Source organism: Hipposideros armiger, unplaced genomic scaffold (genome assembly GCF_001890085.2).
Source record: "Hipposideros armiger isolate ML-2016 unplaced genomic scaffold, ASM189008v1 scaffold_1140, whole genome shotgun sequence".
Classification (NCBI taxonomy): Eukaryota; Metazoa; Chordata; class Mammalia; order Chiroptera; family Hipposideridae; genus Hipposideros; species Hipposideros armiger.
Genome location: NW_017732490.1, coordinates 113,297 through 131,741, shown reverse-complemented (window position 1 = coordinate 131,741; position 18,445 = coordinate 113,297). Strand labels below are relative to the sequence as shown.

The 18,445-nt window shown below is 34.1% G+C and overlaps 1 protein-coding gene across 7 annotated transcripts in view; it reads right to left on the bottom strand.

The window, feature by feature from the left end:
- Positions 1-823: 823 nt before the first annotated feature.
- Positions 824-18,445, bottom strand: part of ODF2L (outer dense fiber of sperm tails 2 like) — a 29,509-nt gene continuing 11,887 nt past the window's right edge. For 5 of the 7 annotated variants that reach the window (XM_019632441.1, XM_019632439.1, XM_019632443.1 and 2 more), the window contains 9 exons: positions 17,780-17,889; positions 16,751-16,886; positions 11,456-11,566; positions 10,092-10,196; positions 8,010-8,168; positions 6,566-6,651; positions 6,320-6,482; positions 3,887-4,012; positions 824-1,563 (listed from right to left, as the gene is read on the bottom strand). In XM_019632441.1, the coding sequence (XP_019487986.1) occupies positions 1,435-1,563; positions 3,887-4,012; positions 6,320-6,482; positions 6,566-6,651; positions 8,010-8,168; positions 10,092-10,196; positions 11,456-11,566; positions 16,751-16,886; positions 17,780-17,889 (1,125 nt within the window). In that variant the 3' untranslated portion in view covers positions 824-1,434. The remainder of the gene's footprint in view (positions 1,564-3,886; positions 4,013-6,319; positions 6,483-6,565; positions 6,652-8,009; positions 8,169-10,091; positions 10,197-11,455; positions 11,567-16,750; positions 16,887-17,779; positions 17,890-18,445) is intronic. The other 2 variants (XM_019632440.1, XM_019632444.1) reach the window with 2 other exon arrangements.

Genomic DNA, 18,445 nt, shown 5'->3' with positions numbered 1-18,445 from the left:
AGTGAGCAATACTCAAGGACCCTCATTCCCTTTCACCTCGATATTTCTCAAGGCTCCCTTTGCCTTAGGAGATGAAGGAAGGACCTCAAGCATCAAGTACGTGTGTTGGTACCACAAGCACTACGATCACAAAAGAAAAAAAAGGCAACACTAATATTGAGCAAAAAATGTGGCCAGTTTCTGAAATTACTATATTTTGCTATTTTAAGAAAAATATGATGAAGTGGTTGCATCACTGGGAAATAAACCCCTGTAGATATGTTTTACGAGTGTGGAGACCAGAGAGGAACAGGCCTCCATTTCTGATTGGAGAAGAGGATAAAACGCCTTGGGGAGGCTGACCCTTGTTCATAAGCTGCACTGTGTAGTACACAACTTGCCTCTTTGAATGATCTTTTGAGACCCGAGTGTCCTTTGAATAAATAGCTCAAGCCACTGTCTTGAGTGGAATTACTATTACGTGATCCCTTGTCAACTACACCCATCCCCTTTTAGAGTGTCCTGCCTGGGCACATAAGGGTAGGAGATTATGGGGAGCACGTTCTTGGTATCGCTTCCACATTATCCCCCAAATGAAGGCCTTACCCTAAAGCTTCTCGGTATGCAGAGTGCTTATTTTGATCATCTCATGTGAGTTAGTCATGGGAAAGGGTGGGACAAGTTGTTCCCCTTTAATCCTTTAGTTAACTTGAAGGCTTTAGAATGTCTACACTAATAACATCAGATAATCACTAATATAAAATGAAGAACGAAACAGACTGTGAAATCATAGGAGAGCCTGAGAGCCTATACTTTATAAAGAAAGAAAGCATATTTTCATCTGTTACCATCAGTTGGCATTTAATAGCTATGACTTAAAATTCTACATTTAAAACCTCACAGAAATTATAATGGCATCTGAGCATACATTTGAAACAATATGAAGTACATCACGGCATTAGGTATCTTTAGAAAGTATGTAATTACATTCTTCTTAAAAATTAATATCCAGAATATTTCCTTTATTATATTTATAAATATGTATATATACAGCACTACAATGTAAAACAATTATATACATTATTTAAAATCATGTATTTGGCTCATAATTAGCCTAGATTTATTACAAATTCACTTGGATAATGGCTACAGACACACAAAGAATGATTCTGGCTTCTTTTGTGTGTGTATAAAAATATTCTAAAAACCAATATAACTTCAATAGAAATTAAACCAGAGCTAAGTGAAAATACTCCAGCAAGAAAATACTAACATCTATTTTGTTTTAAATTTTCCACTGGATAATTGATTATATTTCAAAAATATTTATAGAAAACTAATACTACCATGCACAAATCATAAAGTATAACAATGGATAGTATATTTATTTTTTATCTAATCACTTTTTAGACTCACAGTAAAAACCTACTGCTTATAGAAAATAAATTCAACACTTTATCCAAACATTGTTACATAAGAAGTTTTAAGAAATTGTAAATAATTCTTAATACTCTCATTTTGATTCTCCGACTTTTCGATACTATGTTGTATTTCTTTCAAACATACTTCCTGATGTTGTGCTTTCTAAATAAAAAAAAGAAATAAATATAATCAATAATGACATTCATGTCAAAGGAGAGTCATAATATAAAATTTATATATACAATGATTAACTACATAATTTTTAATTAAAAAAAAAAGAATCCTAACATCTGATGTGTTCATTATTAACTTATCTTAGAGCTCACTTTTCTTTAAAACCTAGAACAACTAAAAAGCACATACGTGGTTGATGTCTACTATGACATAGTTTGTTATAATACATACACATTCACTTAGCCTCAAATTATTACATATTTAGCATGAGTAATTTAATAAATAAGTTTTATTTAAAACTGCCGTAATAATTTCTGACATTTAATATGATATATTTTAATACTAGTTTCTGCCATTTCCTCTGTCTAAAAATTCATATTTTATACCATAAAAATGATTTTCAGTGTCTTAAAAATTGACAGAATCTGAGTTTGGGTAATATTAACATTTTATTTTTAGAATCCTTTAAAAAACAAGAAGAACTTAATATTATGAATGGTCTCTATTTTTTCCTAAATTAAAAACCTAATGTATTTTTTAAACTCTTTAGTTGCATATTAATTCCTAAGTAGATCTGTCCACTAAAAATACTTTAGACAGGCCACAAATATCATTGAACTTCCAACTAAAACATAGGCACTTTGAGAAGAAAAATCTTTTCTTTCCTTCCTATCAAGTGTTCAGTGATACCTGATACCTTCTGAAACTGAGTCATGCCCCTCAAGTGAAGTGGGGTGATATGAGGCAGTGTGCTAGGCTTGCCTACACAGTCACAAAATGAGTCTAATGAATCTTTGTGGAAATCAAGTTTACTCAACAATTTGGAGGGAAAATATGAAGACAAACATACTTATAGTATTGGGTAAAATCAAGATTTTAGAATAATACATAAGACTCCAAAGACATTTTAAGTTTCAGGAAGGCTGGCCTGGGTTAAGCTGCTGAGGTCACCCTTGGATCTGTGCATCCACTCTGCCCCCGACTGGAACACTTAGGCAAAAAAATCTGAAGAGGCCTGCTACTATGGACAGGGCATGTGGAAGACACCACGATACAATCAATTATGAAACTGGCTCTCGGGGGGCTTATGATTCACTTGGAGCTCAGGCATGTATATAAAATAAATACTGAACTACCTACTGAACTGTCCCCTGGAAGGGACAGAATACACAAACTCATTTGTCAGCAGTCTAAATCTATGCTTAGACGTCTAGATTTTTACTCCTGTAAAAATGGCCAGGTTTAATAAAACATCAAATTTTTTAACCTATTTTTTTTGGCAGCTTCAGCCAAGTACTGGGAGCATTATAGGAAAACCTGTCTCATCTTAGTGTACTTATGTTATCTTTTCAGAAGCTGTAATTACACAACGAACGTCACACATACTTACAATATTAGCAACTATGATTACAATATTAGCAACTCTGATAGTGAGTAAAAAAAAGAAAAAATTAGAAACAAAGGGAAAGCCTATGCTAAATTAAAAGTGAAAAATATTTTGCTCTGATTAAATTGTCATGGAACTTTTGATGGTGATAAAATTAAACTAATATTACATGCCAGAAATCATTTAACTTTTGAGCCTTTCAGGTTTTCAAGTTTTAGACACATGGGAATGAAAAATTAGTTCTCATGGAGTTTCTGGCTCCTGGAAAAACTAAAGTATCATTATTTTCTATGTCACTGTTAAATAGAGAGTTTTCAAGTAATTTAGTCAAGACTAGTGCTAGCTTTCATAATATGCCAATTGGCTATTTCATGAATATTTAGGAAAAATCATTAGAAGACTAATTAAACACAGCCAATTTGGTATTCTCATTTCATGGCTGAGTGGACCAAAGCATCCATCTCATATGCAGATATAACAATACTGAATATTTACTTAATGCCAACTTCTAACTTTCTAAAATATAACATTCATTATTCAAGACAGGTATCAAGGTCTAACTCATAACAATAGTTTATGTTTATCTTAAAAAATAAAAACTTCCTACCAGAAAGAAAATAAGTACATTATATCTGTAACTTTCATTAAGCAGCTGTCATGCAAAAGTAATACATAGGGAAAGGGCCTGATGAGACTTTGGGGGACATGAAACAGAAGCAGATGAGGATAATAATTCTTTGGCATAATCCTGAAAGTTTTAAGTTTTATGACTTACATGATTTGTTATTTTTAATATTATCAGTAAAGTAATAGCCCTGATTCCCTTCACTTTGTACTTTAACTGTTTAAGTAAACTAACATGGCAAGAATATTAAATGCTAATTTATTTTTTATGAAAATACATTAAGCCATACTAATACTTACACTGTTTATTTTGCAAACAAGTTGATTTTGTTCTTCATTTTTCTTTCGAAGTTCAGTTTCCAGATCTAATATTTTAATTTGTAAAGCTCTCTCTCTAGATGACATTTTCTCTATTTCTTCAGAAACCTGTAATTTTCATTAAAAGAGTAAAGTAACTAAATGCACTTTCTTTAAAGTATGATTTAAAACCTTGACATAGTTACATTGCATATCTTTTTTCCAAGTAGATATTAATTGGATGCTAGACAATTTAATTAAAAAATGTTTAAAGACGTCCTATGTTAAGAAAGCACACAGTATAAGTGTGTATACTTCTCTGCAAAATTAGCTTGAGATGAAACAGGTGCATGCATTTATAATGCTCTGTGATTTAGGCAGGTGTTTTCCCCAATATTATATTTTTATAACATACTGAGACCAATTGCCATCTTTTACAGTATTTATATATTCACCACGGTGTCTCTAGTGGTGATGGAACATAGCAAGTTGTCATTAAATGCTGATTACAGGTTTGGATAGAAAGAATTGGGGGCAGGGTAGGAAATATATACACTTCACATACACACACAAAAGAGTCTGATTTTTCATTCATTCACTTCTAGAGTGGTCTGAATTCAAGTTTTTATATTTCTCTGATTGCTTATTTTAGTAGAAAGTCTAATTTAGCTATGATCATTCAAGGATTCAAATATATGGGAGCCTATTGGCAAGACTGTTAGGTTTAGACACAAGAATGAGAGTAGAGGCAGGGACTATTTAAGGAGCAAAGCGCTAGTGGCAAGGACAGTCCTCTAATGTAACTCCTATGGACTCAGTTCTCAATTATTATAAAATGATTTACAAACATGACTGTGTGCAACTTCTAAGGGCGACTGTGAGGGAAGGATGCTGGCAGGATCTGAAGCTGAGGGAGAAAGAGCCCTCAGAACAAATATCCATGCCCTTGGCCATGTCCCTCAGTGTGGACAATGGTGATAGTGCAGTGACAGCACACCTCAGAGATAGCCCCAGATTTTACTGCAGCAGGAGAGAAACTAGAGGGCAGGCCTATCTCTGGGGACTCTAAACAGTTCCAAGCAGGAATCTGAGAGCATTTAGCATTTCCAAAGTCTACTCAGGCTGAACTCAAGATTAAAGTCACTTATTTTCCTCCCAAAGGTCTTCGGCGCTGAGAAATCTGGATTACATTTCTACCATTGGCAAGTACATTTCACTACTTAGCTTTTATTCAATGATGTGTCCTTCAAAACCTTCAAATTTAGATAGGTTTCCAGAGTTAAAAAATATATATATATATATATATATATATGTGTGTGTGTGTGTGTATGTATGTATGTACGACACTTGTGATATAGAAGCACATTTCAAGTCAGATTTCTTCTGACTCTTGTGGAATTGCCATTAATGGGCTTGAGCAAGACCACGGGTAGAAGAGAGTTTAGAGGGAAAGATTCAGAATTTGGTGTTGGACATGTTAAGGTTGAGATGCCTCAGTTAAGAGGACATGTCAAATAAGTAGCAGAGTATATGGGTTTAGATTTCAGGGGAGAATGAAGACTGGGGTGGAGATATGTATCTGAGAGTCATTAGGGTATAGTCGATCTCTTTAGCATCATTCATTCCTATGAGGAAACTCATCATCCCCATTTTACCAATGAAGCAACTAAAGTTTAAAGAAGTTACTTCTCCTGGGACAGGGTATAACATGCCAGAGACAGAATTCAAATCCAGTTCCTACTGGATGCCAAAGTCCACCTCATGTCCTTTCAAGGTTACATTTTCAAGTCATTTGATAAATTTACCTCCTCTTTGAGATCCTCCTGAATCATTTCTCCTCAACCCCAGGTTGAACCACTTGTACCCTCCCTCTATTGTAGCACTTACACGAATGACGTTTGTTCACATGTTATCTCCTACTGGATTTCAAGTATCCTGACAGTTGAGGCCAGGTCTTATTTACCTTTGTTTCTCAAAGACTAGTAGAGGCATTTATTAATTGCTAACCCAATGGATTTAATAACTGGAATTTAATTCTTGCATATATTTACTGATGCAACAATATTTGCCAAAAGGGAGTTGAGTTTTACAGCTCACTGGGTTCTGACCAAAACCAAAATGTTCAATAATTTCCACATTTGCTGTGGTTTTATTAAAAAGGAGGGGGGGAGGGGGCACTCCCTCAAAGTGTTTTCCATCTCTGCCCTTTACCCTGCCACATCATCATCATCAAGTAAAGTAACTCTGGACCAGTAATATATCTGTTTAGCTCCAAAAGGAAAAGTAGGTAAAAAACAAAAATGTAATTGCTCCCTTTACCCTGTCATCAGGATAGAAACAATAACTGTAGGTTTGGCAAGATGAGATATTGTCTGTTTAAAAAGAGGACTCTTTGGTAAACTAATTAAAAAGTTTCTAAATAAAGGCCATCTGTACCTTTTCTCTTCCTTCTTCTAAAGCAGCTTCCAGCTGTCTGGCCAATGCTGTATATTCTGCAGACTTCTCCTTAAATTTAAGATTGCTGTGCTTAAGACATTCTTCTTGGTTTTCCAGCTTCTTTTCAAGCTCTTTATTTTCTGCATCCATCTGTTCTAATTTTCTTTTTACAGAAAACATATATTTTTAAATTACTGTGTGTAGAGAAAAATGTAACACTAATTTTAAAGTCAATTTAATACGTACTGTTTAAGGTTTTCACACTTCAACTGAATAAGATAATGTTCCTCTTCCAGAGAAAGTTTCGTCAGAAGATTGTGATTTCCATCAAACTAAAACAGAAAAAAATTTTTCTTTGTTATTTTCTTTACAATCAATTTCTAAAGAAATCTATATACTTTACTGTTAGAACAATCATAAAAAATCAAGACGGTATAAATATTATTATTACTCTTATACAAAGAGATACCAAAAAATTACATTGTTAAAACACAGTTCTTAAGTTCCTGGTTAATTTTTTAAAAAAATCTATGCTGCCTCATGGAAAATCATCTACTACATATTTTTTTTCTGAAAAATGGCAATTAAAACATTCTGAAAAATGTTTTATTGAAAAAGGACATTTATTTTATTACATAAGTGTGAAGATTTTTAAACAGTATTAATCTCCTATTGTAGAATATTTAAGGTTGCTCTTTTAGTTTTTTGTTTCACCTAAATAGTAATTGATAATTGAATATCTGTGAAGCTGTAACTGTAAGAATCACATTTGTGCAAAGCAAATTAAATAACAAGGAAATCAATCAAAGACACACTTGCCCATGCCAAGACAGGAAGTTCTTCCCGTTGCCTCAAAAGCTATATTTACATAGTTTTAGAAACTTTGAAATAAAAAAAAAATCTCATAATTTCAATTAGTAACTTAGGTTATCTACATAATTTGACCTTTTCCTAGAAAAATCTCTTCTCAGGAATTTAAATTCAGCAAAGTTTTGTTTGTATGTTTTTAAAAACAGGATGCATTTCAAAATTAAAATCCAGGCTACGTTTGGAAGAGAGACAGGAAATCATTCCTAAAATCATTTTGCAAATAAAGAAAAAACTTGCTACCATCCTTGGACATGCTTCTTTGAAAAATAGAGTACTGAATTTAAAAATATGCATTAAGTACTTACTATGTGCTAGGCATTGAACTAGAAGATGGCTAGGTATGTGGTGACTAAAGGGACTCCCATGATCCCTGCTCTAATGGAGTAAAAAAATACATGCTGAAAAAAATAGTGAATAATCCAAATAACCTTGATGTACAATTCTAATTAAAATAAATTCTAATTTTTGTAAGACAGATTACAAATTGTAAGATGTTTACAATACACTAAACATAACACTGCTCCTTCTCTCATGCTATTACCATGTCTTCATAAGTCTAAATACAGATTCGTACGAATAAACGAAATCAGCAATTTTGGTTACCAATTTTTACTATAAAAACTAAAAGAATAGTTTGCAAAATAATATTACAGTATCTGCATAAAACTGATATTTTTATCAGCTGATTTAGATGGGAATAAAAAAGAAAAACAAACAAACAAAAAAAATCAACCCCTGACATGAGTGCCCTCAACTGGTGAAATCATTCCAAAGCGTTTCTTTAATACATCTAGCAAAAATCAGAAAGACGGCGGGACACCTGGCCCTGCAGCTCCCTAACGGTGCGAGCTTGGTCTGCGCATGTCCCCTTGTAGCGCTGCAGACCCTCCTGACACTCCCGAAGCCTCTGTTCCGCCGCTGTCAAGGAATCGCGGACGCGCTCTAACTGCTTCAGATGAGACTCCATCTGACCTCTCACCTGAGTTGTAGCATTAGGGGAATAAGTGCAAGATCACACATTTAGCATTAACGTTTTTACTATCTTAAATACTATATACACTTATAATATAATACATATTTTAGGTCTAATGGTTTTAAATAAAATGATTCCACCAAATATGAATAAGCTATGAGTTAGACTTTGCATATAACTCAAAAGTGGGCTGGACTTCATTAGTTTCGAAAACTTTTTTGAATAAATGAATATAGTAATATTAGCTTGCAGGAAGAATGTATAATCCAGTTAGGAAAGCAAACTTTTTGAATCCTATCATTTATATTCAAGCATAGATATTATTAATAAAGCTGGTCTGGTAGTTTTCCACTGTCCAGCCATCAGCCTAAAGTAATTGTCACTTTTTGTCATTCAATCTTATAACTCAGATATTTCAATTAGAGCAGCCTTGCTGCACTCCTCTTAGTCCAAAGTGGTGGGGTTTACTATACATTATTTCAAGATAGCTAGTAGCATCAGTCCTCAGCAGACTATTTGATCATTAATGTTACTATGAAGCAAATCTCTCTAATTTTATCTATTAATATATTAATCTCTTTGGCTGCTACAGTTCCTCACTATAGCATTTCTGTGGGAATGTCACAAGAAGCAACCCTAAGATACGCTTGTAATATTAATTAAGAAAAAATAACCAGACATGATTTTAGGATGTTCATAGGGAGGAAAAGAAGATCTAGCCTCTTTCCCTGAAACAGAAAAGCCTAGAGCTACTATGTAACATCTGGCATTCTTAATCCTGAAAGATAAAACTAGCACAAAGCATACCACTGGGACCCCAAACATCTAAGAGCCCATGAGAAAACCAGGAGACTTAAAACAGTTGAAAAGTAAAAAGAAGAATTCGTTTAAAAAAAAATGACTTCTCTGGTTTAATACCAGTAAGAAAACATTGTGTCCTTATATTATCTGGAAAACACAGGCTCCTGTCCCATCTGCCTTTTGAACAGGTTTTTTAAGCAGGCTTTTATTTACAGTGGGGCTTAGCAAAAGAGGAGATATTTGCATTGGTATGTCTCATGAGAAAGCGACCAAGAGAGAGATTTTTTCTCCAATCTGCTAAAAATAGGTGAAAAATAATTCTAAAAAAGTAGTAAGTTGCACTTGTGATGGGTTATCTTTATCTCTGTATAAGCAGCAGAATGCCTGGACTGGCTGACCTCTTCTTCACATTGTACCTCACTTGAACTACTCAGGCCAAGATGTGGAGAAAACCCAGAGACAGTCACCTTATTACACTCAGTTGAAACTGAACAGTAACATCCATGACTCCTCCAGCCAAAAGTTATCTTCCTACGACTTTCACTGCTTTCTAACCAAACAACATGAAAAGACCCAAAAAGGGATACGGTTTCATTTAAAAACTTAAAAATATTCACGAAAACATCATAACTTGCCAATACTGGCTTTCCCCTCATTCTGTTGCAATAGGGTGAAAAAACGGAAATAATGTTGTTTTTTGTTGTTTTTTTACGATATTCTTTTTCTTCCAGCATTAGCAGAGAATATTTACTTTGTTTTTTTAGATCAGAAAAATAAGGTGGGATTAAAAATGAGAGGAATTCAAGTTTGTATACTTATGGTTGATGAAGCTCAGTGACAACCACTTTTCTGAGCTATTTAACTCTGCTCTTGAAAAAGAAAAAATAAACATTTATGCTATTTTCCAAATATTAAGTAAAAAATGAAGAAACATTCATACAAACAAACAACCATTTCAAGTCTGGAAGAAACATTATTTCCTCACAAAACAAACTCCTACAGGAATTGCGACCAGATAATTGCTAGGTCTAAACTAGAGGAAATGACCACAATGAAAGAATTTATATAATATTCGCAAAGTATAAAATATAAAGAAAATATTTTTATTATTTAAAATGTCAAACTTACCTTCTCTAATTCCTTATTTTTGTTTTTTGTTATTAGGATATTTTCACTTAGCAAATTTTCACATCTGCTTTTCACCATTTCAGCTGCTTCCTGCAATTTTTGTATCTGAAAGTAAAATATATTATTAGAGTAACATGCATTGTTTTATTATTAGGACCATAATATTAAATAAAAGGCTAAATATTTGAATTTTCAATTTTAAACAAGTCATTATTCCCCTATCAATACCCTCACTATGTTTATCTAATGTTATTCCTTCTTTAAATATGGGAATCACTTAATGCTATCCTCCAATCCACAGTCCTTTTATGATTTACCTATCTTTTCCCATCAATACATCAAGACTCTTCACTTGAGCTCTAAATATTGAGAGATCTTCATTTGCAGGTCAGTGTCACTTTAAAGCATAAAACTCGGGTTCAAACTAGCTCCCATACCAATTATTTTACCCTCCAAATCAAAATCTGCTCAAAAAATAACTGAGAATTTTTATACGAGGCTCAGAGCCTAGAATATGGTAACTCACCCAAAATATTCTTGCAAAGGGATTAAACCCAAACCACCAGCTGGGAGACCCAGATGACGTTCTCAATACATTGTGCCACAGTCCAACACAGGCTCCATTCTCACCTCGGGCCTTGGTGATATTCTAACGGATATTTCCACTCCACTCCCCATCTAAACCATCCAGATGCAGTCCCTTCCTACTTACTTACGCTATGCCTCCCTTAAGCTTTTACCTTTAGTTCATTATTCTTTAATTCAAACATTCTCTTCCAATAAAATCAAACTCTTTATTGCCCAGTTTTTTATGCATCATTCATGGGCCTGCATAAACCCCACCCTTCTCATGAACTTCTTGAATACTACATTTCCAAAACAAGCTTTTCTTTAAATTACCACTGAACACATGCTCTATTCCATATATGTATTGTCACATGCTCTTTTCCAGGCCTTTCATGGGAGTAAGTCTGAATTATACTTTCTTTATTCATTGAGAAAAAGGGAGTATTGGGCTTTAATGACTCTAGAAGTCATTATTTTAAATTAATACCATATACAAGATGATCAACAAATATAATCAAAATTAACTAGATTACACATAAGGCTTACATTACATCTATGAAATTAATTTTAGATCTGCTTTTAGGAACATCCACCACACACACAGGCAATGTTTAAATCAGGAATCAGCAGGATCACCTATTTATAAAAGTACTGGGGACCTTAAGAAATAGTTGTGACATGTCATATTTTCTCACAAAATAATAGCTCCACCTGTCTTCAGTCCTGCTCATTTAGATCATACACAAATGCAGTGTTTTAAATTGTTTATCAAACATTAAAATAAATGCAGTGGTCACCTGAGTTTTATATACTTCAATAAGGGTTTTCTGTTCTTTTTCTACTCCTTCCAATTCTAAGAGTTCATTTTCAACAGAAACAATCTCGTCCTTCAAAGCAGCAAGTGTGGTCTAGCAAGAAATATATAAATATTAAAAATCATTAACATTAATTTGTATTCTAGTGCTATAGAATTATAAAAATATAATTCATTTATCAACGAAGTTAATAAAGTAACTATTTTTGATTATATATAATTACTACATAAAAATTTAGGAATTTCAGGGCCGACCAAGTGGTGTGTTGGTTAAGAGCTGGCTTGGGACACCAAAGGGCCCTAGCTCGGATCCCACATATGAGGGTCAGTGACACTGCCCTCTACAGCTAAGATGCTGAACAACAGCTCAACCTGGAGCTGGGCTGCTGTGAGTCGCCGGCGACGGTGTAGGCTGCAGCCCCTGCTACAGTGGGTTGCCATGACCGTATGTAGCCAGCGTGAGCGGCCAGCAGCCACAGTGAGCGGCCGTCCAGAGGCCAGCGGCTGATCTGCCTCGCCCGGGAAGCGCGCAATGCCAACGTGGGCCAGTGAAGCAACGTCCTCCACAACTAGACTGAAGAACAAAAAGACAGCAACTTGTCTGTTCCCCTTCCCCGATTCCCCAGCACTGTTCCCATCCCCCAATTCCCCAATAAAAATCTTTAAAAAAAAAAATTTACAAAACGTTAGTAATACTACTTATAAACAACCTTAAAAGACTTATGGAAGACATATTTTTAAAACTTTTAAAATTTACTGACTCAAAAAGAACTGGAAAATAGACCATGTTCCTGGATGGGAAGACTCAATGCTATTGATGTATCAGCTTTTTCCAAATCAATTAAACTTTAATGCAATTTCAACCAAAAGTAAAACAGCTGGGGGAGGGGGAATATGACAGAATTATTTAAAATTTATATGGAAAAAAATAGGACTAAAAAATTTTGAAAGAATACTAAGTAGGGGATCTCAGTGCTTATTAGACATTAAAATGTATAAAGAAATAAAACTAAGATACTAATATAAGACTATAGAGGTTGATGGAACAGAAAAAGAAAAATGCACTAAAATTATATTTAGTATATGAGAAAGCTCAGATTTTTAAATCAATGGGGGAAAATACGGCTCACTAAATAACAGGAATAAGACAGCTGTTTAATAATTAGAACAAATAGATTATTTGCCTCCATTCAATACTATTTTTTATATTTATTAAAAATAAAAAAATAAAGTTAACAAAAATCTTCACAGAAAATTTTATTTGATTTTAGGATACCAACAACCCTACCAAGCATAATATCCAAAGAAGATATCGAGAACTGTAAAGAATTGAGATTCTACCCTCCAAGTTTACAAGTTCGTCTAGCATAGTTTCATGGATGTTAGCAGACGAAATGAGACTCCTAGTTGAAAGACACAGGACTTCATTACTCCCAGCAATAGCAGTAGCCAGATATCAGCATTTGGATTATGATCGTTTCCTTAGCCCCACAGGGCACATAAAGAGGACCAGAAGACGCCTATACAGGCAGTGAGACGCATTACAGAGGAGCAATGCTGAGCTGAGGGGACTCAACCAAATCTCTTATAATAAGCTAAGCATGTCTACCCTTTGGTAGAAGAAAACATCGCTATCTTCCAAGCATTTGGAAGCAAGCTTTGCTATCTTCCTATTTTTCTCTAAACAAACACCCTTGAAAAGATAGTCTGGATCCACAGACAGTCAGTGCCTCTGCTTGCAAGATATGCAGAAATGTGAGACTTCCAACAGAAGCCATAAAATATACATATATATATGTATATATAAAACATGTTTGTATATGTTACCTATTACAATACACACACACACACACATAATGCGGGGGTGCCAAAAAAATGTATACAAGTGGACACTTGGGTCAACGTTGTTCAAGCAGTAGTTCGCCATAATCAGAAGTGTCTGGACGCTGATGGTAACCACTTTGAGCACCTCTTGTAATTGCAGAAGTCAAATGTGACTTGTATTCATCTTTTGTTATTCGTATATATTGAGCATTACAATTTTAATACAGTCTGCCTTTCTTAAAAGGTGTATACATTGTTTTCACAATCCTGGTATATATATATATCTCCAAAATGTCATAGCCCCCTCAAAAGATTTAAGAGGCAAGCAAAATGTGAAAAAAGTGACAAATTATGACAAAAGATTAACACATTCATGAAAGCAGGATAGGAATGACAAGTTGGGGATGGGCCAGGGAGGCCTTCAGAGAAAGGGCAGCCTGTTGAGTAAACACCTAAAGGCAGTGTGGCTTTTTAAAGGAAGAGGGTTCCTGCTGAGAAAAGCATTGGTGGGAGAAGCTCTGGCCTAGGGGAAACAGTACGAGGGCCAAGATTGCTGGAAGGGAGAAAACCAAGGGGAGAGTGGAAGGAGATGAGGCCAAAGAAGTAATCTGGAAAGTCAGATGGCAGATGCCTTGTAGATATTTACTCTATTAACCAAGATATCATTTGGAGGGTTTTGAGCAGAGCAGTGACATGGGTACATTTTTATAGGAACTACTCTACTGCTACGCTGAATGCTGACTGCACGGGCAAGGACAGAAGCAAAGAGAAGAGTTATGGAAGCCCGTGCAACGAAGCGAGATGATGGTGGCTTGAACCAGGATAATGTCAGCGGTGCTGGGGAGAAGTGGTCAAATTCTGGGTATATTTTAAGTAGATTCGCTGACAGAATGGAAGCAAGTGTGAGACAAGGAAGTCAAGGAGGAAACCAAGTAATAGAGATGAGGAAAACTGTAGGGGTAACTATTTCGGGGAATATAGGAGTTCTAGTTTGGACATAGCTTTGAGATACCTATTCAATATCCAAGTGGAAATTTCAAGTAGGCAGTAGAATGTATGTCTGGAATTCAGGACCAACGTCTAGGCTAGAGATATAAATTTGAAAGCCTCCAGGATATAGATAATAGTTAAAGGCCCAACACTGATGAAGTCATCTATCAAATCTGGAGAGATTGGTTTTAAAATTGCCTAGTACTGCAAAAAGTATAGAGACCCATTTACAGAGGGTAATTTGGAAATGTATAACACTAACATCAAAAATTGGTCTCCCTTTGGCCATATAATTCCACTTCTAGAAATTTATCCTAAGAAAACAGATATGCAAAGAGATTCAAAGAAACTACCTAAATTTTTATTTATAATAGCAAAACTCTGGACATAGTCCAAAGTCCCCCCAAAACTATATATGCTAAAATAGTAACTTTATTTATCTTTGTTGTGAGGTTACAGGTGTTTTTTAAACTTTTCCTTTTGTGCTTTTCTGTTTTTCCAACTTTGTATAGTAAATAAACAGAACTTTATAACCCTCCAAATAAACTTGTGTTGTTTTCAATAGAGGCCACTGGGCCTTGGAAGCAATATCAGCTAGCTTGTTTTTCATTTGAAACTATAAAACCTGAAATTATTCTGAAGTAATTAAAAGTCACAAAATATAACATCTAGGCAATTTTACATGGTAAATAACATTTGCCAAACATATCTAGGTTTTTTTCCTTAAACAAAATTCATAGAATAATGCATTAAAAGTACATGCTTCTGCATTATTAACAGAATATGATAAGATGCAAACTTTAACTCAATGAATTTATACCAATGTAATTTAAAATTAATTCCATTACCATGGGATTAAAAGTTAGATTTATAATGAATGAAATATGCTTCTAATCCTTTTTATCTGAAGGATATCAAGAAAATTAAGAAAATAAACATAATAAATAAAATTGCTTCCTCTTCCTGGACAAAACATTTTAAGCATTCGCTCAATAAATATTCATTGAGAGCTTAGTATATGTCACACCTTCCCTGGGCATCCTGTTCATACAAAGATGGGAGTTTATAAGGAGAAATTCATCTTAAATGATGAGAAGATTTGGGGGGCGGGGGGTGTAGGGGAATAGCATTAGAACTGAACTTTGTTTAGATATTGAAAAAAATAGCATTCCAAACTATAAGAGCAGTCAAACTGCAGTAATAGATACAAAAAAACATGAACACATAGCATAATGTTCTCTAGTTCCATCCATATTGTTGCAAAGGGTACTATTTCCTTCTTCTTTATTCAGTCCATTAAAATGTGTTCCTTGTTAGTATAACTATTGCATTGTTTTGTACACCTGAAACTAATAATAAAAAAATAAATTAAAAAAATCATGAACACAAATGGCAAGAAATAATGAGTACTCATGTTTGGCTAGAGCTCAGGAAAACTAGTAGGCTACATTCCCTAGTCTCCCTTGCAGCTATGGTGGGGCCATATACCTAAATAAGTAGAAGGGTGGTATGGAGCTTTCAGGAAGTCTCCCTAAAGGGGAGGAGATGGGGGGGAAAAGGGAGATAATCCATCTTTTTTTTTCCCCTCTTCATCTTGTTGATTCAAACTTGGCTATGACGGTTAGAGCTCCAGTTGCCATTTTAAATCATGAGGCGGAGCATCACAACCTAGGAAAGGCAGAGTAGAAAGCTAAAAAGAGGATAGGTTATCCAATGCCATAGTTGCCCTGAACTGCCCACTCTGGCCTTCTCTTACATAAAAAGATTCTTTTCTGTCTTCTATTTACTGTTCTCCAAAAATAATATTATGGAACTGAAAGTGATGCCATAGTTTTTAGGCAAGTTTCATCTGGTTACGTGCATCTCTGATTGAGAAGTCAAATATTTTTTTTCTCAGAAAAATATAAAGACTTCTTTCCCATCTTTTCTCTGGAACACATACAAACCAATTACCCCTTGAATTTGATTAAGTTGGAAAATTCTTTCTGGTTATGAAGCAGCCAAGAACATACTTTCTGGTTTCAAACAGACCAGGCCTGAAGTTATATCATATTGTAACCATGACACCTAGAAATAATTTTATGCATTAAAGTTAATGTAATTTTGGATGACTCACTTAACTGCTAAAATTGGAGAGTAAATAATCTTTTTTTTGTTTGAGACAAAGAGAGTTATTCAACTTCATAAATCCTAATACTGCTGAAAATAATTTTAACATGCATCTGTGTATACAATAAATATTTAAAATCTATATACAAATATGTGTTTATATATGTGTGTGTGTGTATATATATTACCTATTACAATGATATTTTAGTACTCTGAGAAACATAAGAATAAAATTATACAAGAGCATTATTCTAAACATGCTGTTATGTCAAGCTACTTCTGCTAAGCAGACTAGGTTGTCATTACACAATACATACACAATACATACACACATATGCACACAAACACATAGTACCTTTAATTTTGTATTCTCGAGATTCAGAGTTTCATTTTCATATTCAATTGAGTGAAGTTTTCCAAGAATTTCTTCACATGAAGTTTTTCCATGGTCTTCCATTTTCTTCAGGTCTTCCAAAAGATTAATGATTTGCCTTTGGATAATAAATTATATATTTTGTAAAAGCCATAGAAAGTTTCCTTTAAGTAATATATTTTAAGTGTGTTTCTGAAATTATTTTGGTAGGGTGAACTGTTTCAAAAGTTAATAGAACTCATAGAACACAGGAAATAGGAAGCAGTTATCTACATAAAGTTACTACCTAAGTAATCTTGATTAGAAATAACTACACATTGATGATGCCACTGAAAAATTACACAAAATTCTCTTTGCTATTCAATAAAACATCTAAACTATTATCCACAGGTATGTCTGTCTGTCTGTCTCGCTCATTCACACACATGCACACACATACGATTTCAGAACAAGGTTAAGTAAAAGGATCAAGTGAGGCAATAACTAATCTCTAGGAGCAAATTATATACGCTGGTTTTCACTGAAGAGAATATATAGAAAACAAGATATTTAAAAGCACATATTCAGGGTTCATTGCTAGCTTGTCAATTTTCTTTGTTATATATTTAAAGCACTTTAAGGAACAATAATTTGTAGAATTTCAAGAGCATGTATGCTTTCATTATAAACTTTGTTATATAGTCTTATATATTCTTGTTCAGTAGAGAAATATCACTTCCATTTTTAGAAAAAGTTAGTTTTAATATTTACTGCAAATAATAGATGACACGTATTCAAATACCAAATACTAACAAGTTCAAAATTTCAAAATGTGAACACCAATGCACTTTTAATGGGTAATCATGTTTATTGTATTTTTAGAGAGTAAGAAAAGTTTATAGAATTATAAATAGAAAAATATCAAATCTTATCGACAACACCTTTAACGCATGCAATCTAGAAGAACCAAAATACAAACCACTCAGAGGAAAGAACTGTAAACGCTGATTATTCACTAATTTTTTGTCTTACTTTTTCATTGTTTCTATCTGAACTTCCAATTCAGTTTTTTCTATTAAAATTTTCTCATAATGACTTTTCCAGGCATTGGAAGCTGAAATTGCTTCAGACAACTTGGCTTCCTAAAAAATACATAAAGTACTCATCTTGTAATTTAATAACACATCAGTTTTGTTCATGGCCCTAAACACAAATGCATTAGAAACAAGGAAACATCCTATAAAGTATGGAACGTTTGTTATAAAAAAATTGCAGTGCACAGGCCTAAATATAGGAACATTTTAAAGTAAACTTCAATATCTTTATGTTACTATTATTTTATATGTACATAGTGGCAGCTCCAACTTCACATTTTAAGGATGTTGCTGAAACTATTTTCAAATAATGTTTCATGATTAATGAAGATAATTCCCTTTCTATTTACTAAACTTTTCATTTTGCATTCTCTATATAGAAAATACTAACAACCACATAAGCATCAGAGAAAGAAGCCCTCTGGTATACAGAGAAACTACCTGCGATTCCGTAATCCCATAGCATTACAAATGCAGCCTTATTTATCTATTATAATGACGCCAGCTGTTTTGTAGAGGTCACCCCATTGGCCTTCGGACACTGTTAACTGTCAGCAGAGACAAAAATGGTAGTGGTGGCTTCTCCACCTTGAATGTGAGCTTG